At 40.0% G+C, this 21977-nt stretch overlaps 1 protein-coding gene across 1 annotated transcript in view; it reads right to left on the bottom strand.

The window, feature by feature from the left end:
* The window catches only part of PHACTR2 (phosphatase and actin regulator 2), a 241810-nt gene that overhangs the window by 18115 nt on the left and 201718 nt on the right, over positions 1-21977 (bottom strand). Inside the window, exons 6-11 of the mRNA XM_087865546.1 lie at positions 17616-18150; positions 12073-12278; positions 10521-10677; positions 8215-8270; positions 3046-3107; positions 270-407 (exon numbers count right to left, since the gene is read on the bottom strand). Of these exons, the coding sequence (XP_087721672.1) occupies positions 270-407; positions 3046-3107; positions 8215-8270; positions 10521-10677; positions 12073-12278; positions 17616-18150 (1154 nt within the window). The remainder of the gene's footprint in view (positions 1-269; positions 408-3045; positions 3108-8214; positions 8271-10520; positions 10678-12072; positions 12279-17615; positions 18151-21977) is intronic.

Genomic DNA, 21977 nt, shown 5'->3' with positions numbered 1-21977 from the left:
GGTATGAATGCAGGCAGGTTACAGGGTAACTAAGAACGAATTTTTCTGAGACTTAGCTGAAAGAAGCTCACTGATATTACTAAATATATCACTTAAGTGGCTTAAATAACCAAAGGCAGAAAATTATTGAGCTACCTGGTACTCTCTAAGCCTCCTGGGATGACTGAGCGTTGTGGGGGGGGGGGGCGGTAAGTGGATACTGAAACTTCGAGAACAGCAATAAAATCATAAACAAATAAAATCATGGCTAAAACCACAAGGGCTCTTACCTTGTCTGCAGGTGTTAACCTGGCCCAGGGCTTGTCTGCCCGGCGATCGTAGTCAGGAGAATCGGTGACTTCTACATACTCGTTAAACCGCAGGATCCTTCGAGCTTGTAGCTCCGCCACTGTGGGTCTCAGGCTGAGCTGCAGGGGGATAGGGACAAAAAAGGACAAGGTCAGGAAACCTTTACAGCCTCATGGTGGCAAGTTTTCTATAGAGAACTTCAAAGTTATGGTTAAATAAGGTCACTTTCAGATATCCAAAAGAAAAAAAAAAAAGGCAGCAGCATCTTGGGAGTTTCTAATGAGAACCAGAAAGCAGTGTGCCCTAATTCTGAGACTATAAAAATCATCATTGTTAGATAGGTCACAGGCTTCAGCAGCCACCTGTGTTATGCTATTTTCCCCACCTTGCCTGGCATTGTCATAAAGACACCTGTCATCTCTGACACAAGGAGCACGAGGCAACACAGACACACTAGCAATCCGGATAGAGGCTGGCTGGTTTGGAGACTGAATCATGCAGACAAACGCACTCTTGACTTCTAGAAATGAGATCTCTGTTCCTATTATATTAAACCTCCATATTCAGAAACGCACAAAGTTATGACAAAGAAATGGTCCGGTAAAGGGTGTGCTTATAGCAGTCTTCTGTGAGAGGCTAGGGACCATGCCCAGATTTGACATTACCCCTGCTTGCTGCAAAAGGTGCTGTGCAGAAATCAGCAAGGGCAGGGAAGAGTACGTTCACTGGGCCGGAACTGCTTAAAATAGGCTGAGACGATTAAGACACTTCTAATAACTTGGATTCCTCCTATGGTCTTTGTCAAATTCAAATTTATAGTTCTATCTAGTCCACTCAGCCCTGTGTATTTGATCTCCTTTCCCAAGCCCAAGAACAAGAGCCCTGGCTGATAGGCATCATCTACTCTCTGCTCCTTAGGTTCAGGCTTTTGTGGCCTCTCTCGGTCTGGAGATGCCATAGACCCAGGCCTCTGTTGTAGCCATGGGGTCCATTTTCAGGACCTTTTCTAGCCATACATGTATTGTGCGTATGGCTGGACCATCCACTGTCTAAGTGGTCTTCTTTGGAGGGGTTCCTCATTTGCACAGATTCAATTTTTATAAAAAATTAAGCATTATAACACATAAAAATGATGTTTTTGTGGTAAAAAAAAAATCCCCCTTCTTAAGCCTTAGTTTCCTCTTGAGTAAAATCAGAGGCTGAACTAGGTCAGTACTCTAACATTCAAGTCCCTCGAGGACTCTTAGAAGGCCTGGGTCTATACTCTGAGTTCACTTGAGCTGGGGTATGGCTACCGTGGCTCCTTCTAGTTTCATAAAGCCCTGGTAGGCAACAGACAAAGGGACGGATGATCTAAGTGGTACTCTTCTACTCTCAGTTGTAGTCCAATCTCGACTGCTAGCTTCCTACTGCCTCTCTGGGGCAGGGGGGGCTAAGGAGGTAGAGAAACCAAGGCCTCTGGGAAGTGCCCAAAAGGCAAGTGACCAGAGACCACATGGGTCAGAAATTCTTCATCCAGTCTTGCCCTTTAGGACCATGCTATTAGTACTATGGAATGTCCTGCATCTATGACAGAGAGCTCTGTAGAGTGGAGGCAAGTGGGAATCAGGGGTCAGGGGTCAGCACGGGCTCTGTTGCCTCCTGGAGGGGCTCAACTGGATGGAGAAAACATTATTATGTATGGCAAGGGTGAGCCTGGAACAATGAGGGGTTACTGCTTATCTGGAGCTGGTAACTTAACAGCCACCGAATGTTAGAAGAGCCATCTCTAGCAATTCAGTTCATAGAATCTTTTTCAGCTTGATCATTACTTGACATTTAGGGTCTTTGAAAAAAAAAAAAAAAGAGATGAATTAAGGATCTTTCTCCCTAAATATCAAAACCAAAACCTCTCAAAATACAGCCTCCAACTTTTCCATAGGAACGGAGTTTCTTCTACCTGCCTTAGAATGCTTTTGCTGTGGACTCCCCAGCCAGCCCAGATAAATGTAGGTCAGGTCACACACTTCCCCGCAGATGTCATATTTTACTCATCCTGCCTTCTCCAGGTGTGAAAGGTATATGTGAAGAATTACTGAATACAGATTTATAATGAAATACAATGAAATATAAACTCTGATAGTGCTTAATTTTTCTAAAGACTATTTTTATTTTAACACTTACACAAAAGAGTGATGGCCCTGGTATCAGATTTGTATTTTCACAAGTGGGTAGAAACAGCTGAGTCTTGGAGGTAAGCCACTTGTCAGTGTGCGTAGCCTTGCAGTGGCAGGTAGGGTGATCAAGCTCACTTAATAAATTACTGACCCAGCTCACATGGAATAGTGGCAGATCTCCAATTTCATATTTATTTCATATTGCGAAGACTGCACGGAAAACGTGAGCATTTTTAAAAACTACATATTGGAAAATGTTAATAATGGTTATCTCTGAATAAAAGACATTTGCATGATTTTCTTTTCTTTTTTGTTCCTTTTTGTACTTAAAAAAAACACACCAGTTATGTTTTATTTTCATAATCAGTAAATGTAATTTAAAACTTCTGATTGTTATAGCTTTTCAAAATCAGCATAGCATGCAATTGTAAATATAAATATAAAAAATGTAAATATAATTCCTATTGTATGCATTACATTGATTTTAATGTCTATGACTGGTTAGTAGACTAATAGGAATAATTATTCCTCAAGGCCAGATTGAAAGGGAGGGAGCTGATCTCAAAACACACACGCTCATTAACAGTCACAGTTTCATCACCTTTCTGCTGAGTCTGCGTTTAAGTTCCATTTTTGCTTCTTGTTCTTCTTCTTCATTCTTCTCTGTTTATTAATGGGGGTGGGAGAGGAAAGGCATGAAGACTTAGTTACTATAAATGGTTTTATAATCAGAAAAGTAGATCGGGCCACAATTATTTGACTTAGATAATGACCAAACACTCCAACATCTTTAAAAAGTTGCCAAAAGATTTTGCAGAGAGATCGATCTTTCATTTATAGATATATTACTTTTTCTCCTTATGGAATTGGTTTCTTTACTAATTGTAAACCTTTCAGCTTCCTAGCTTCATATTCTATTCTGAAAAAAATTACACGCGTGCCCACACTCTGGAGAAAACCTTTCATTGCTGAACATCTCTTGGGCTTATAAGCATAATTTATCAGAATCCAGATAAACATTTACTTCTGGATCTGGCCTTCCCATGAAAATCTGAGACATATCAAAAGAGCAAATTAGAACCATCTGATGCATGTCTGAGTTGATTTCCATTCAAATCCAACCAAAATACTTGATTTGTCTGCTTTGGTTTCCACAGAAGCAAAATGTAGTCATTTCTTTGGACTCTGCCTTCAAACCAGAATGTTCTGAATGGGGTTATTATGGTGTACGGTTGATGGAGATGATTTATTTTCTTGTGACTTTGACTTTCCAAAGTCTTCTGTTTCTCTAGTTCTTCCCCAAATGGTACAATTTAATGGCCAATCTAATGAATGTTCTCCAATGGATGGGATGAAGAGAAAAATGACCAGAAATTTTAAAGGAATAAACAACCCCCTTCAGGGTTTCATGGTTGCTTATTTGATGAACTTCTCTCTGTTGCTTCCAGCAGCTCATCATTTGTTCAATAAGTGAGCACAGCCTTTACTTCTGGGACACCACTGCTTACAAGAGATTATCTTTTAGAAGCCGCTGTTATGAATTCTACTGAAGGAACATCACACGATACAAAGCCTCCACCAAAAAGAAAAAGAAAAAGTTTTCTTGAAAAAGAGAAGTTTCCTCTATGAAAAGATAAATTTATTTTTAAAATTCAAGTAGACTTCTTACCATCAGGATTGTTTTTCTCATGAATAAAATATCCATATTCAATATTGGTACCAACTGTATTTGTTAGCTGAACATGCTAAATTCTCTATTAATTGTCCTTATCTGGACAGGGAAAAGTTCCAACATTCTTCCAAAGTACTAATTTTAATTCATTAGAAAGAGGATGACCTGTCTGGTTACACAGACAAAGAGTAAACATAAACTGGGACCATGCTGCAGGATAAGAAACAACCAGTTAGTAAAGTGCCTGTGTGTCCAACAGATTTCGTTATAATTCAGGTTTCTTCCTATGAAAACACTGTAGGTTCTTCTAATTGCTTCACAAAATATATATCCTTTGGTATTCTTAAAATACATCCTTACGGTCAAATATTTACTTTACACGAGTTGGATAAGGCATGTAGGTTATAAATTATACATAACAGACAACAGCCAAACTTGTGGTTCATGCGATTCAAACTATGGCTTTACAAGGTCAGCCTATGATGATATTACTAATAAAAGGGAAAATATAATCCCCAAAGCATTTTAGTCAATTCCTCCTATACAGTGACTGTGCTGTATTTTTAAAGGTACTTTTCAAAGACAGAAAAGTGGATATCAAACATGACTCAAAGCCAACAAATGTTTTAATTTTCACGAGGGAATATTCGACAATTTCATCGTAGGAAGCACAGTGCACACCTGGGTGACAGCATGTTACCTATTCAAAAAAAACAAGGGCCAACTGCAGTTGAGGGAGTTAAACAAACAGGACTTTACCACTTGGGAATTCTTGTTAACATCAGGAGCTGACTTCCTTACCTATTTCCATATTTGAAATTGTGTTTTTAAAGAAATTAAAGAAAGTGAAAGGTGGAGGGAAGTCCCCACGACTGTTGTTCTGCATTTTTCTAAATACTTGTAAAATCTTTTGCAAAGAATCAAGGTTAAATCTTAACTTAGTTTAAAAAATTCACTGAGTTTTTAAAATGTCTCCTTTGCTTACTAGAGGGCCAATTATGAAGTAGGACGTAAACCTTCCTGGTCCCTTTAAGCAGACTGGAGGGATTTTCATGAAGGAAGTGATGTGCTCACTGACAAATCTTGCCTTCAGGAACTCCTCACAGCAGGGCTTGGGTGGGGAGGTGGGGTGCTTTAGAACAGCCACAGGAAGTGTTTGCCATCACACACAAACGATACATGTGGTTTAACAGCCCTGCGCACTGCGGGAAACCTGCCCAGCTAACAAGTGTTGCCCACAGCATTTTATGGATGAGCTAAAAGGAGAAGACAGAAAAACGCCAAAACATCAGCACCTGGAATATTACAGTCTTGAGTCATCAATTTGGATACACTAGGTGAAAAAAAGCCACATATTTTTCTGTGGGTTTGTTTCCCTTTTTGCTGATTTACGTATTTTTCTATAAAGGTGTTTTTAACGAATGAAAATGCATTTATAAACCTACTTTGAAATGCATAAAAAAATTACATGGATCAATGGAAGGACAAATACGTGGTATAGCAAGATGTGATAAAATGTTAAAAAGAAGATGTGATACGATGTTAATGGCAGAATATAAACAGTACATATATCAGTGTTTAATACAAAATTCTTTCAACTTTTCTCTATATTTAAAAAATTTCATAATAAAATGTTGGGAAAAAATACAAGCATCACTCAACGGCCTGATACACTTTTTTCTCTGTAGAATATATAGCTGGAATTACAGTCACAAGTCAATAAATCTGTAACTTCTATCCCTACCTTATGAAAGGTATTCCAGGAACATCTCTTTTCCTGATAGGCAAACACTGACCTTTCAAGCACCCACACTTACTTTCTACTTTTAACAATATTAAGGAATCAGTTCTAAAATGTACAACTAAATATAACTTTATATGTTCTTTTAAAAAGCCTTGAAGCCGTAAAACAGTTAACGATGCCGTAAAATAGGAAAGCAATGGAGTAAGGTGGACACTGGGAATGAAATACTAAGAAATAAAATGTGTCCTGTGGTCTCCAGTGAAAGTCATCAGCACTGACTGCCGCCTGACTCATGTTTATTAAACTAACGATGAGCTTGGAGTTGACAACTGCTATATGAGTTTATGCTGAGAATGAGTTCCCTCGTCTGTCAAGACAAGATGACCTAGTTAAAATAAGTGTCCTTAAAAAAAAACACACACCACGTCACACACAGACTTTTCTGTAAAGAGTCAGTCATACTGCTTTTGAACAAAAGCTGGAGATGAAATACATGAACAAAAAAGAGCAATCTATGTGGAAGAACCCAGAGGCAAACAGGGGCTGAATAAAGTATTGTAAAGATGCCGCTGAGTTCCCTGGGACTGCTCAGTGGAATGCTCTGGATGACCTCCACCAGTTCTCTTCTCTGCTTCCCTTGGCCATGCAATATTATGTCAGGAGATCATAAGCCAGTTATCAGCCTCTCCAGACTGGAAATGTGTCTTTTGTTTCCAGAATAAGCATGGTTAGATAAACTAAGAAGGAAGTAAGAAAAGGGCTGAAGTCAAATCTGAAGTTGACTTTGGCGTTTCCCTCTTCCCTGAACCTCCAGGAAAATGGGGTATAGAAGCCAAGACAGCACTTAAGATCAGCGTGTGATAAATTTCTACATCTACGAAACAGTTCCTCAAATAACCAAACACCAATGTGGTTTGGCACTATTTGTCTCACAGGAGCAGGAAAGAATTACCCAGAATCTGCTCTTCCTTTTTTTTCTAGGTATTGCATCAGGCATCCACTAAGACATAATCTTTGTGTGTTAGCCGCTTATGGTCTGCACTTGAACTTACCTAAAATTTAATTCAACAAATATTTTCCAGGAACCTATTATCAAAAGCCATGAGCTTTTTTGGTTTTGTGTTGTCAAAATTAGACGTTGCTTTCATCCCTCCTCAGAATGCTAAAACACAACTTCCTTTTCTCGCCGTGACTTTTTCCATCTCCATCCTGGCTCTTCTACACACTGATGGTCACTTCAGTCCTTCTTTGGGTTCTATTCCAGTTTTTGGTCACAAACAGCCAGACCAAAACATTCCAAGGAAAGAATCCCATCCACCGGCAATTCCCCTCACTGTTCAGTCCTTATGGTTGGGTTGTCTTAGTAAGAGCAACTATACTATAAACATGCCATTAAAATCTTTCGTTCCTTTGGGAAAGAAAACAACTCAGATTGAAGAGTGGGGATCATCCAGACAAGCCAACTTGACTTTAAAAGCCTGACTGAGAAAGATTTCCCACATGCCAGTGGCTCCTTACTATTGTATCCGGGGTTCTGCCCATCCCCGCTCTTTGATATTTCAGATAATAAAAAGCTCTTTTGAAACCGGGTTAATAATATATAAAACTGCAGCTAGGCTCAATTTAAAAATATCCATTACTTAACTCACTGTGGTTGGTAACCACATTGATACACTATATAGCGTCAAACCGCTTCTATTAGTTTTATAGCTTTAACATATGAACTCCAATGAAGTTCTACTGGACTAGTGAGTAAGAAGTAAAGTCAAAGAAAACACAATGGAAAATAGAATGGGAAAATAAAGTAGGAAAATGAATGGAGAACTCCTTAAGTGCCGAGAAATTATAAATAACTCAAGAGGGAAACAGAGTTATCATAACAAAGGAAAATGAAAAGGACTCAAAAATTTCTTTTACCATAATTCTGTTTTAAATTGAGTCATTTGTTAAACCTGGCAACAAACTGTATTATTAATAATAATATAGGAATGTTTGATTTATTTCCTTGTGGATTCTTTGGCCTTTTCTTTGACATTTATTTGCAAGCAGACTACAGCATTTTCTTCTATTTAATATTTGGGTAAAAGAATACATGGAATATATTTCATCTCTCTTAAAAACAACTGTCACAACCATGACTCTGGTCTGGGGGATACCAGGCTCAAAGCCATAAAACAAAATATGAATTTCAAGAAATTATTTTTTAAATTATATAAAAATATGATCTAAATGGGCCATTTCAATCATTTGTGAATAATAAATATATTAAGGTTTCCTATTGATAAATGGAATGTCTCTAAAGGGAGCTTGTTAATGGTTACATGAGGAATCATTGTAAAATATAAGATACTCACGTTTTAGGATATTTCTTTGCTCTAATTCTTCAGTCGTGGGCCTCTGGCTAAGCCTCCTATGATGACAAAAAGTATATACTGCAGGTTACAAACAAGGCCTCCTTGGTGGGAGATGCAAAACAAAATAACAAAGACACAAAGCTTTGTTTTTTTCCTGTTTTGAGAAACACAAATCCATTTTAAACCTACGAAATAGATTACCATCCTTTCTGTCAGTTTGGAGACTAAAGATTGTGGCTGAGACTACTACCTACTCCCCATTATCCATTTTTCCTTCTTCCTTTTAGATCTAGAACCTCCTGAGCTATGCTGTGGCTCCCAACTGCAGACTTCTGCCTCCCTCGGTGTGGCCATGTGACTGAGAGCCTGCAATGGGCTGTGAGCAGAGCGGTATCTGTAACATCTACCTTTTACCCTTAAAATGACTGAGTGTGTCTTCCCTGTTCTCTTTCCTTCTTCCACAGGCTAGAACTTAAACATGGTCACGGGAGCCAGCTTGGATCACACAGAGGAGACTATCACAGGGCAACAGGGCAGAATCTGGGTGCCTGGCTGACTGCAAGGAACAGCGCTCCTCACCCACCCTGGACAGCCCACCCACCTCTGGACTTTTCTGTGAAAAGGAAATAAACGTGAAAGTGTCTTATGTGGACCACTGCACTTTTTGGTCTCTGTTAGAACAGCTGAGCCCACCCCCTAATCAATACACAGATCATTAGAATCTAGGAAAGTCTTCTGCCTGAGAGCTCATACTAACTCAAAAGATGGTCAATGTACACAGTACAGAGTTTCAAGTGCAATACAGCTTTTGTGACCTCAAATGGATTTATAACACACACACGGTTATCCTGAGATACACGGGCCCTTTCCATCTGCCTTCAAGAAAAACCAGGCTCGTTTGTGATTAGTAGCTAACGACTGGTACCTAAAAGCTGAATGACCTAACAACCCTTTACAACTTTGTTCTTGGTCTTGTTTACAGTATTGATATGTTGTAAATCACAGATTTGTTGTAAAATTCCTTCTGGATGTAGGATGAGTTTGTGCAAAGTAAACTAATATATATGGAAGGTAATCTTAATATAAGATACTATCAATTCTAATGCTATGGCTGTGGCAGAAATGGTGTGGAGAACTGAAAGCAATGATATTTTAAATACCTCCTTAAGATTTTTGTTGAAGTTCAATCTTCATCAGAGATACCTTGAAAGTAACGTACATAAGGGAGCCTACAGAAGAACCCAGGGAGCTACTATGCCAGCCTATTTCATGCCACCCATGTACCTATGTATCCTGTTATGTATCTACATCGTATCATCCACCAAAGGCATCCTCCTCCTTTTGTTGATGGAGTTTCCTCCTTCAGGAATGCCCTTCTCTTCTTCTACCTACTGAAACCTTACAAATGACTAAAAGAGTAACTTGCAGGTGGGTGTTTGACCTGTCCCACGAGTGAGCTTTATAAACTCCTGGTTCTGTGCCCTGTGTAGTGGTCACACACAGGTCACCTATTAGAGCACTTATCACACAAGTAATCATAAAGATAAGGCAATAATCATAGCTCTCACTAGTTCATACTTTTAAAGTCCCAGGCACTGTGCAAAGTGCTTAATTTATATTATCGTGGATCCTCAAAATAATTCAGCAGGGGAGTAGCCAGTTCCCATTTTGCAAAGAGGAAATGAGAGATTAATTCACTTGCTTGAGATAAAGTACTAGTGAATGTTAGAGCACAGCCTCATACCTAGTTCTCCTGACCTACACGTTTGTGCTTTTTACTTGACCTCACCATGCAGTATCTCTTTCTGTCTGTTCCACTACACAGAGTCCCACAAGGTAGGGACTATCGGTGATTGATCTTTGAATGACAGTGATTAGATGTATGGTATTTGTAGAAAACAATTCTGTAAAAGTTACATACTTTGAACACTAAAATCTCTACTCAAATACAATTTTTTATGCATACGGTTTACGTGTATACTTACAGAGGCTCTCATACTTTGGGGCGTTGGGGTCGAATCCTTACATAAAACGGACAGAAGAGGCTGTTCTGGGTGGATGGTTGAGTGTAGTGACATGGGGGGTTTGACACTTGGCTTGGGCTTTGGTGACCCCAAAGCCACTGACTGGCTGGACCAAAGGGCAAGTTCTTTGACTCGTTCACTACCCAGGACCAACTTTAGAAAACCACATAGGCCAGGTATGCCCTTACCCAAGGAATTCACAATGATCTCAGCTGGGTAGGACACCACAGGTGGGAGAAAAGCATGAACTGGTCAGTGCTGTACGAACATTTCAGCCATTACCTGACGAGCTTGGTTCCGATTTGCTGTCGGATCTCCTGCCTCTCCTCTTCAGATGTGCGCTGCAAGATGTTTTTGTCCTCTAGTTCCTTCTTTGATGGTCTGTTGCCAAGTTTGATAGCAAGAGTATCCCTTCGTCGTATTTTACTTGCCAAAGCACCTGAGGATTGGAAAAGGCAGAAACGCAGAGAAAGAGGCTTTAAGCAAGCAGCACTCAGGTTACCTGTGGCATGGACTTTAAACAGAGTCCAGACGAAATTCTTTATCCACATGCGAGAGTGGAATTTTAATTAACCTCAGGGGGAAAAATGTTTTGAGTTGGATGTAGTTCATTTTGAAAAACTGAAGAACTATTTTTAAAAATGTTCTGAAAAATGTTGGGGCACCATGAAAAAACTTGCAAATATCACCTCATCATTTAGAAAGTGATTATTTGAAGTTTATTCTGCTGAGATGGCGTATCATGGAAATTACTGATTGTGTAACACTTTCTTTTCTAAGTCTTAAAAACGTAGCTCTTCTATTTATACTGTGTAGTTAGTTCTTGTCTTCCCCTTTCGTCTACTCAGGAATCATGCTGGAAAAAGCTTACCTGTGGTAGCAATATTTTGATCCTTAATTAACAAGAATCCTCAATAGAGAATAGTTAATACCAGGTGGATGATAATGATTTTGTTGTCATTCAGTACAAACTAAAAGGAATGTGACAAACTGACGTTTCATCATTAATAACTTTTCACAATGTATAAACTCAATTCCACAGTGAATTACTCCTAAGTCATGATGCTTAGAAGTTTAAAAAACAAAAGCACTTTCCAGTTCCCTAAGTTATATATAAACAGTTGGCTTAATCTACTGTATTATTTCTTCCTAAAAGGCATCGTATGTCACCTATTGTGGAAGAATGATTGTTTTTGATTCTTCAAAGGTATTTGTCATTCTCGACTCATTCTTCCCTCCCCTCTCTTTAAACCCTAGTATAAAAGTGAGTGGAAGTCTCAGACACCTCCAATAAGTAATCCAGTGAATCTGAGTTTATGCTCTCTATTCATGAAAGATCTCAGGGGGCACCTGGGTGACTCAGTTGGTTAAGCGCCTGCCCTCTGTTCAGGTTGTGATCCCAGGGTCCTGGGATCAAGTTCGGCATCCAGTTCTCCCTCTGCCTCTGCCTCTCTCTCTCTTTCTGTCTCTCATGAATAAATAAATAAAATCTTAAAAAAAAATAAAAAGAAAGATCTCAGGGTAGAAGGGCCATCTCCGATCATTCAGAAAACACCTCTGTCATTAGAAAGCTCTGATTCCTTGTACAAAAACAAATGTGCATATCTTCCTCATAGACAAAGGCCTGACCCCCTGGCCCCTGTGGAACCATCTTTTAGAAAGGTCTGTCATCAAAAGCTAAACTTTAGAACACACGCATTTCTAATGTCAGAGGAGAATATGAGGGGAAAGAAAACACCAGCTATCTGATCACTGATGGCTTTTGTAATTTACAAAATGCACCTGCTTCAATCCACCATTCATTTCCATCCCCACCTCTTGAAAAAAGTCTTACTTTCTCCACTGCCATCCTCGTCCTCATCCTCTTCATCGTCGTCATCATCAGTGTACAAGACAGGCCCATCAGAGTCCGAGTCATTGGCCTGGTACTCCCTTTGGCCTTCATCTTCCGGGGCACTGAAGGATTCTGAAGATTCTCCCATCAGCCCAGGAGTCAGTAGCTGAGGTGTCACTTTTCCTGGCTCATCTTTGGTTGTAAAACTGTTAGAGGCACAACAACACAGGGGCGGTGTGAAGCTCAGAGCAACCCTTGGGGACAACACCAACACCATGAGAAGAAGCCCTAGCTTCATGAGCATCTTTCAAGTTGGCGAAAGGAGAAAGCAAACATAGGCAGACAAGGACAGTGAAATGGAAGAGGAGCACTGTATGACTTCATTCTCAAGGTTTTAGATTCTTCATCTATAAAATGAAAAGAATGACTAGATGGTGTCTGATATATTTAGTACAGGAATATGGTAAAACTATATTTTGCAAATTGATTTTTCCATAGCCATGGGGCCTCAGTGGAAAAAAGAGTGGACTAGAAATTTCTGGATATTTGACTTTGTCTATCCTTATTCTGTACCTGTAACTCCTACTTATCCTTCAAGCCTTAGCTAAAGCCGTAGCTCTTCAGGAATCTTCCATTAGCATTCCATCTAGATCCCTGCCCTACCTCCCGGCTCTTAAGGTGACTGGAAGGCAACCCCACTGGAGTTCTTAGCACACTGCACCTCGACCACCATTCACTTGTCTGCCATCTCAGCCCTCAAAGCTCCTTGACAAGTGGGATTCATATTGATTTGCAGCCCAACACCTAGAAGGGTAGTGACAGAAAAACACACCTTCTTTAATTGATATATGAATTAAACCTATTTTCATCACAGCCAGTGTGTCAAGTCAAAAAATCATGTATTGTCACTGTGTTTTAGTTTCTCCACTTGTAAACTGCCCCTCACAGGAATATATTACTAACGTGACATGGAAAAAGGCAGAGTTAAATGCACTCTATACAAGAAAGGTGATGTGCACGGGTGCAATAATTTTCTATTAGTTAGCTTGGGAAGAGTCTCTGGCTTCAAGTTACTATAAATATACAAAGCCTGACAGTTTTCACAGACTGGAACAGGAAAAAATGTCATTGAAAACATATAAAAAACATATCATATCAAAAACAATGTAATCTTCGTTTTTAAGGTTCAGAAAATCCCCAAATTGCCTTCTGATATAAATAGAAGAATCCAAATTTGGATGTCACACTCTGAAAGACCGTTTTGTGCAAAGCATGTGCTTGCTGTTTTCATTAACTTAAAAAAACCAAAAAAACAGTTCTTTGAGTAATAAAAACAGGTAAACTGTCAGAATCTAAGGTACTGAAAATTGTACTTTGTGGTTATTAGTCTAAGCACGCTAAAAAATTTTCACTTATTAGAAAAACCCAACAGCCAAAATTCTTGTTTTCAAAAGGGAAATTATGCACAGCATATTTTATTTATTTTTATTGAGAAAAATATGCACAGCATAAAATTTGCCATTTTAACCATTTAAAAGTATAAAGTTGAGTGGCAGTTAGTCCTTTTACCCTGTTGTACAACCATCACCTGTCCATCTCCGAACCTTCTCATCTTCCCAAACTGAAGCTGTCCCATTAAATAATCCCCTCTCTCATCCCCTCGCCCCTAGCAACCACCGCTTTACCTTCTGTCTCTATGAAGTTTGCTATCTGAGGTGCTTTATATAAGCGAACTTATACACTATCTGTCCTATTGTGTCTGACTTACTTTACCTAGCATGTCTTCCAGGTTCATTCGTGCTTTAGCATATGTCCGAATTTCTTTTAAGCCTGAATAATATTCCATCACATACATATGCTGCATTTGGTTCATCCATTCATCAGTCGATGAACATCTGGGCTGCTTCTACCTTTTGGTTGTTTTAATAACACCGCTAAGGACACTGGTGTACACATATTTATTCAAGTACCTACTTCTATTTTTTTGGCTATATACACAGAAGTAGAATTGCTGGATCACATGGTAATTCTAGGTTTCATTTTTTGAGGAACCACAATACTGTTTCCATAGTATGAAATCTCCTTTTAAATATGGACGACTTGTCCATGGTCTGGATCTGTAGTTGGTTGCCACTGGAGGCCATCCGTGTTTGAACAGCCTGCCACTGGGGGTGACCACGGCACGTCTAGTAGATGTGTCAATTAACAGCACATTCTGAAGAGCGGAACAAAAGACGCTTCCGGGCTGAGGCCTTGTGTTTGTTTCTGTCACCGCTCACTAATTTATTATGATACCTATCATTATTTTAATGTCATCATTTGTATTTTATAATGTTTCATAGTTTTCAAAGACTTCTGCATACATTTACAACTTACATCTGTTCTACAGTATAAGGGGACCGATAAGTTGCAGTTCAGGGAACCTGAGAAGACCATGGGTGCACTGCCCAAAACAAGGTAACAAGTCCATTCTAGAACCAGGACTTAAGACTCTTAATCTACCTATTAAATGCTGTATTTTATTTTATACTTGATATTGTAAACTATATTCATATCATATTATATAGATTATAATTTACTTAATATTAAATTATTATACTCCAAATTTGTGCCAATCAACTCATGACTCGCCTCTCATTTGCCCCCTAAGTGTCTCGGGCACACTGGACAAAACAGAGAACTCAAGTGTTTGTGGAAATGGACTAAACACAGTCAAGTCCCCTTTGGATATGGGCTCCAGATGGGCTTCTTAGTGTCTGCCTAAAATTATCCCAGACCTGTAAGACACTAATGAAGCCGCCAATAAATAGAAATCTACCACATGGTTACTACCCTGCAATATGTGAATAGAGGGAGATATTTTTACACATTGCCACTTATCTTCTTTAAAGTTTTGATATTTGTATTCCAAACAGAAGCCTCTTCATAAGATGACAGGATTTTCACACATTCGTTCACTAAACATAACTGAGGGAAAGTTCTAAGTAAAGCAAATGACTAAGAGCTAGAAATTCTAACTGAAATATCTACTTAAAAACGGAAGAAAGAATTTGGAAAAAAATTTGAGAGACTACTTATTCCTTTGGAAAAAAATTTGAGAGACTACTTATTCCACGCTCATTAACTCAAGAGCAAACAAACCACTCCTGTGGAATGAATTGTCATTTAAATTTTAACTTTGAAGAACCTACAGAGAAGAAAATCCCAATGTCCTCTTCTAGGAAAGGATTATAGTTATCCGGAGTGACAGGAAAATCTATATATAAATACCTCAATGCCTAATGATGTCCTAAGCTTGCTCTCTGATCATAGTTCCAGTGGAAATAGGGAACAGACGCTCGCCTCTTTTGTCTGACAATCCTGTGCATACTTGGGCTGGAGACTGACATTAAGCCCCCCTCTCCATGCAGCACAGTGCTAAGAACAATACAGTGCCTTCCCTACATGTCTGTCTAAGGAAGCGGACTGGACAGAGTCAAGTCACCTTGGGATATGGGCTCTCTCACTGCCTATCTAAGGAATCACCTTGTTGTATATTGTCCTTTAGTATCCTGAACAATAAACCCATATAGTCAATCTATTCAGACCTGTCTTAAACATTTGTACTTCCTGAGTATGTTGGACATTATTTTGGTAAAAAGTAATTTTAACGATAATGTCTTGGCCTTACTTACATTCTTCTTCTTCTTCTTTTTTAAGATTTTATTTATTTATTTGACAGAGAGCGGGGCGGGGGGAGAAAGCACAAGCAGGGAGAGCAGCAGGCAGGCGGAGGGAGAAGCAGGCTTCCCACTGAGCAGGGAGCCTGATGCGGGACTCAATCCCAGGACCCCGGGATCATGACCTGAGCCCAAGGCAGATGCTCAACCTAGTGAGCCACCCAGGCGCCCCATCATGCTTACTTTTGTATCTCGGTGCTGAGTGCACTGCCCAGCACACAGAAGGCAAGCAGGAAATACATGCTGAAAGAATGACTTTTGAGTTCTAAAGGTTGGAGTTCATTGCAATGCTGGAACACACACACTATAATTAAATGAAGACATTTGCTACATGCTGGAAGTGTTAAGGACATCATAGCCATTCCTTTCAATGTGCTCTCCCATATTGTTTATTAATGTGTCAAACAAAAAAATAATTTGTAATTTAACATTTATCTTTCCTTGGCTTTCCTTCCAACCATGGTGCTCAAAATAGTAAAAACAAAAACAAGCAAGAAACACAAAAGCAACTGTAGAAGTAGAAGCAAGTGCTTTGCAAACATATACGATCTCTTAGAGCACGGACTCTGACGTGCAGCTCTGAGCGTGAATTCTGACTTTGCTCTGTACTAAGTGGGAAATCCAGGGCAAACTATTTTCCCTCTCTCGGTGTCAGTTTTCTCATCTATTAAATAGAGATATTTCAGGGAAGACTTATGTGAATTAATGATAACTGACAGTTCCTGGCATTAAATAACTATTCAATAAATGAAGGTGATTATTATCAGCAATTGAATAATTAACGATAGCCTCTTGATCCAAATCGACTTAATTAATGTACTATTTTTTTTAAGTCTAACATGGCAAAGTTTTCTTTGAAAGAGAAAATATTAAATGATTACAAGAGTGAATTTTGGTTTTATTCTTAGAAACAGGAGAGGAGAGGGTGGACTTAAGAATGCTAAGACTTCTCCAGACAGAATTGGTTATGACGTCTACTATACTCCGACAGCCCTCCCTTCATACCTGTGGGGCAGGAAATCTAATGTGTCTTTTTTTGCCTTTATGGACAGGACTTTGTGAGGGATTACATACAGGGAATGAAGAAGAATGAGAACCCTTAGGATGAATCCCAGATTTCTGGCTAGGCCAACTGGATGATGTCACGTCTATGGCATACCAGATTCTGTACTGGTTGCTGGGGATGCAGAGGCAAACAGATACGTTGCTTAGCTCTGTCCCATGGGTAGGAAAAAAGGGCTGCCAGAGTAGAGTAGATGCACCAACCCATTCTGTCTGGATGAGTGCTGAAATGCGTCACAGAGGAGGTAACACTGGAGTTCGTGGGGAACTGAGAAAGCAAGAAAGGGGGCCCCTCTGAAGCTGCGGGGGGGGGGGGTGGAATCTGAGAGAGTTCTTTCCTAATGGTTTTTATTTTCCTAGAGAAAGAGAAGGCTAAATGACTTGTAATGAAGGTAGGCAGGAATGGGTGAGCATCTGGACACAGGTAGTAAAGATTAAAATAACCACTGTGAAAAGGGAACTGTCCAGGGAAAAGAAAAGGGACTGCTGAACAGTGATGAAGCAGGCTCTAAATCTACTCACAAGCCACAGATCTCGGGTGATACCTGCCCGTAGGACTGACGTCATCTTCTCTAGTAGCTTGTGACATTCCTGGGGCAGGGCTATGAAAAACCAATGGCTGGATGATCACAATCACTAGATTACATTAGATTAAACAAAACCAAGTAGGTTCCTTCATTTCCAACAGAGTGGTTTAGTGATCTTTAGCACCCAGCTTCATAGGGGATATAGATGGAATATGGGGTTCATGCCCCGACTCACCATTTTGCATTTTCTCTGCTAACACTCAAGCCAGTGCCTGAGAGGACAGTGGTTCTGTTGGCTGGCTCTTCGGTCCAGGGAAGCTGACTTGGGTCTAAGGCAGGGACGGGCGCGTCAGCTCCATTGCTGACCAGGACAACAGGAGTGTCCGAGGCAACAGAGCACTGCTCCTCCTGAGGAAGAGGAGGGGCGGGGAGAGGAGGTGGTAGAGCCAGAGCAGGTGGAGGGACTGCAGACTGAGATTTGCCTGAGGTCTGCTCATCAGTCCCAGGGACAGTCTGCTCAGGTTTGAGACTCTCCACCCTCGTCTCAGAAGGTTCTCCTTTAATGTCGGACGTGCCAGAAGGGGTTGCATCCGCGGACGGTCGAGAGGTTGGCTGCTTGCCAGTTTTTTTCTTGCCCTTTGTGATTCCCACTGTCCCTGTTTTGCTAGAAAGCGTCTCCTTTGAAGCTTTGGGACGAGACGAGGTGGAGGAAGTAGATGGTGAAGCAGAGGCTTTGGACCCAGTTGTTTTTTTTGAATGAGAGGAACCAGCTAAAATAGAGAGATTTTGCATTAAAAGTCAAAGAAGCCTTTTAAATAAACAAATGAGTCACAATGGTCAATTATGATGTTCCCTTTAAAATGTTAACATTTGTCAAATAAAAGGAAATAGGCTAATAAGGATAATGGCCTTATTTTCTGCCTCCTCCCTACCCTGAATCTAGGAGGAAGCCAGTGATGCTGAAGGGACAAGAGTTCTCTCCTAAGGAGAATATGGAGTCCCTCTAGTTCTTTTGGCTGGACCAGCCAAAGAGAAATCCTCAGCTGCTTATCTTATAAGTCACCTGAAGGAGTCCCTGGTGCCCCAAAGAAGGGACATCACAGTGTCTAAAGGACAGACAGCGGCTGTCTGGTTACAGTGCCAGGTCGGGCTCATCACAGATTCGACATGTTCAATGATGTCTTTTTGGGAATGGAGTGGCCCACATTCAGAACGGCCAGGGTATACCCCTGTGGCTCCTTTCTGGACCCAAAGCAAGTGTACTCAACTCTAAACCAGTCATCCCCATGGCTCCAGAGAGAGAAGCTTGCCGTACGGGCCCGCACCTCCATCTGCAGTGGTGATGGGGCAGAGAGAAAACACATGGCCACACGGGAAAGACAAGTCCCCTTCAAAATATCAAAAGGCTACCATTAAGGAGGACTCTTCAGGTAATGAGCATAGGGTGTCATATGCAACTGATGAATCACTAAATTACCTCTGAAACTAATACTACACTGTATGTTAGTTAAATTGAATTTAAATAAAAAAAAAATCCAAACCCACAAAATATCAAAAGGCAGAAAAAGTTATTTTTTTTACAAAAAAAAATGTCTACAGGGGTAGCATTGGAGTAATCTGAAGGGAAAGAGTGTCATTCTCAGATCTTGTGACAAACACCCTCACAAAGCCAATCTTCCTTACTGCTTATATTCCTAGAGGGTCTTCATTAGAGGAGGGTTGTGGCCACCAGAAGGTATTTGCCTGCTTTTGGATAGGACTGCTGAAACCAAACCATTTTCAGGGAAAAAAAGCTTAATTCTTCTCTTCTTTATATCATTTTGGGAAACACATTTAAACTCCTATGAGAATAGCCTTTTGTTTCATGACCTGTATGATCTATAAATTTCTCTCAATTGCCTCTTCTGTTGTAATGTTATACTTTCCCTCTTTTTCATGAGGGGTTAAACTATCTTCCACAGAACCATTACAAAATATCTTGCTAGTACCCTGGAGCCAATCCACAAGAGATGTTATTGTAACTTACCTTTATTGAAGTCAATTGGGGGAGGGTCAAGAGATGAAGAACAAATAAAGGAAGAGACAATGAAATGTAAGACTTCATCAGCTCTGATACACTAAAAAAGACTTGAGTCTCACTTGGTGAAAAGATCCAGACTTAAAAGATATCTGTATGGCTTGGGGGCTTTATTATTTTAGATGAACACAACTAGAATTCACACTACCCCAAGTCTGGGCCTGCTCATACTACTTCTTTGAAGCTAACAATCTTCTTGCTAATAAGACAAGGGTATTAAGCATACTTCTACAATCTAAGTCCATTCTAAATTTATTTCTCGCAGCAAAGATCTAAGGATTTGATATTTAAACAAGTTCAATTACTTTTGTAGGTAAATTGAACAGAAGCCCTTTCACATACCAATGTATATATTAATGTGCATTATATTACATATATATATATACATATATATATGTATACTTTTTAAAAAAGAAAATTATTTCTTTTCTAACAGCAAAGTTAACTTTAGCTCAACTTAAGGAAAAAGACAATTTTTTCAATGCCTGGGGTGCAGCTTCACGTCACACTTCTCTAGATACTTCTTTAAGTTTCTTCTAAAATGGTAAGACTTTGCTGAAATCAACCATGTTGCTTAAGCTACCTTGAATTAAGGCCATGATTAAAAAAGCAAAGCCACCTCTCCTCAGTTAAATACTATGGTCGTTAACACACTGTGTAACAATGAGAAAGAAAACAAATACGGGAGATTTGACCTTCCTTCACTCACAAAGCAGCTGAACATACTAAGCCAGCATCTGGTTATCTTGAGGTCTACACTAACTGAGGAATTGAGAAGAACCCTAACTGATAGCTTTTACAAGAATTGAAACATCTGACTAAACATCATGAGTTGCATTTGAAGTAATTTTTCTGGGAGGACAACATTATTCAAATACAACAAAGTCACCACTTAGAAAGCTCTAAATGGTTACAAATGGAACAGCAGTTGGATTTTGAAGGAGTATTATCAATATTTGATAAAAGGATTCTTGCACATCAGGCTTGTGGGTATAGCTCAATGAAACCCCTGTTTCTCTGGGACAGCCTGAGAAGAGCAACATTGTTATTCACATTATGGGCCAGTGGGGCCTCATTTAATACAATGGATAATAATGTGACTGTATTATTCTCCTAGGAACATCATGAGCCTATAAATAAACCTTCAAGTAAAATATCTGGATATAACTCAAAATCTCTCATGAAAGCTGTCCCCTGCCCTGGCATTAATCACCAGCTTTCTTCTGAGAGAAATGAGAGAGCCCAAGCCAAGTCAATAGTGAGCCACTAACCCAGGGGGCAGGAGGAAGTGAGAAAGTTTGTGTAATTCCCAAGCCTGGGGTGATTGTTTGGGGCTTTTCTTTAAGAACTGGATCACTGCCTGCCTCACTTCAAGCACTGCTCCTCGGGTTTGCTAGGCAGTCTGGGAAACACAGCGATGCCAACAAGCATGAACACAGGGCAGTTGGTAGCTGAGGAAACGGCCTGCCGGCACTGCAAGCACAGCATTCGGAGACATTTCATTTCAGAGCTTATTAGAGACACCAAGACACTCGAGGTCAAAGGCCGAAGAAGAGAGGAGCACAAGTAGAGGAACATCTATTTGTATCTGGAAGTCTGCTATACTGTCAAGGAAGCCATTCTCTGAGCAGTACAGGTATAAATGATGGAGGGAAAAAGATCAATACGAATATCCTGGTAGCCAATTGCAAGAAAGTTACTGATTTTGAGGAAAATAAGGTTTGCTACAACACAGAGAATGTTTATGCACGTGTTAATGGAAAAAGCCATTCAGCATGTATACTTTGATTACTGTCCCTTTTACAGCGGGATGACATGGTAGGCTTGTTTATGCCACTTGACTAGAAGACCAGGAACTCCACTTTGCATTAAGCATATCTGATTTGAAAGGAAAGCTGGACAGACGTTGTTTGTAGATCACCCAGACCACCCCTGGTGATGCGCAATAGTGACTTGTAACTATGTAGTGGGATACTATTCCTCGTAATACACGGATATCTGGGGATGAGGGTGGACAGTGAACACTGAGCATGTGACTTTCAACTAGGATGAGAAAGCTGTGATTCCAGAAGAGACGGGCGGGGGAGAGCTGGACTGAGTGATATGAGCTCTTTGTCATTTGTCAGTAGAGAAATGACTATGTATGTGGAAAGATTTAAGATACTAAGATCCAGCAAAAATGTCGAACATGTAAGTGTCATATTCTTATATGCAACTTAAGATATTTTAAAGGAAAATCCAAGCCAAAGAGCCACCCATAAACTCAAATAGGCAGAAGGCCAGGCAACGTGGAGATAATATGATATCAGATCACTGGCATTCATCAGGCATACTCCACCCTGAGTCCTTCTGCTGGTTCTTAAACAGATACTGGACACTTGGAATGAAAGAGGTCTATTCACCCAAAAACTAATGAGGTCAACTAATCAACTGGTTGACTTTCCTTTGGTGGAAGCAACAACAAAGGAATCTCCTGAGTGTTGCCTATGTCAAAGTGAAATTCACTGGTATTATATTCTA

The sequence above is a fragment of the Ursus americanus genome, chromosome 11, assembly GCF_024610735.1.
Source record: "Ursus americanus isolate L20-20 chromosome 11, mUrsAme1.1.p, whole genome shotgun sequence".
Lineage (NCBI taxonomy): Eukaryota > Metazoa > Chordata > Mammalia > Carnivora > Ursidae > Ursus > Ursus americanus.
Note: the sequence above shows the minus strand (reverse complement) of the source record. Positions and strands in the feature narration are given on the sequence as shown.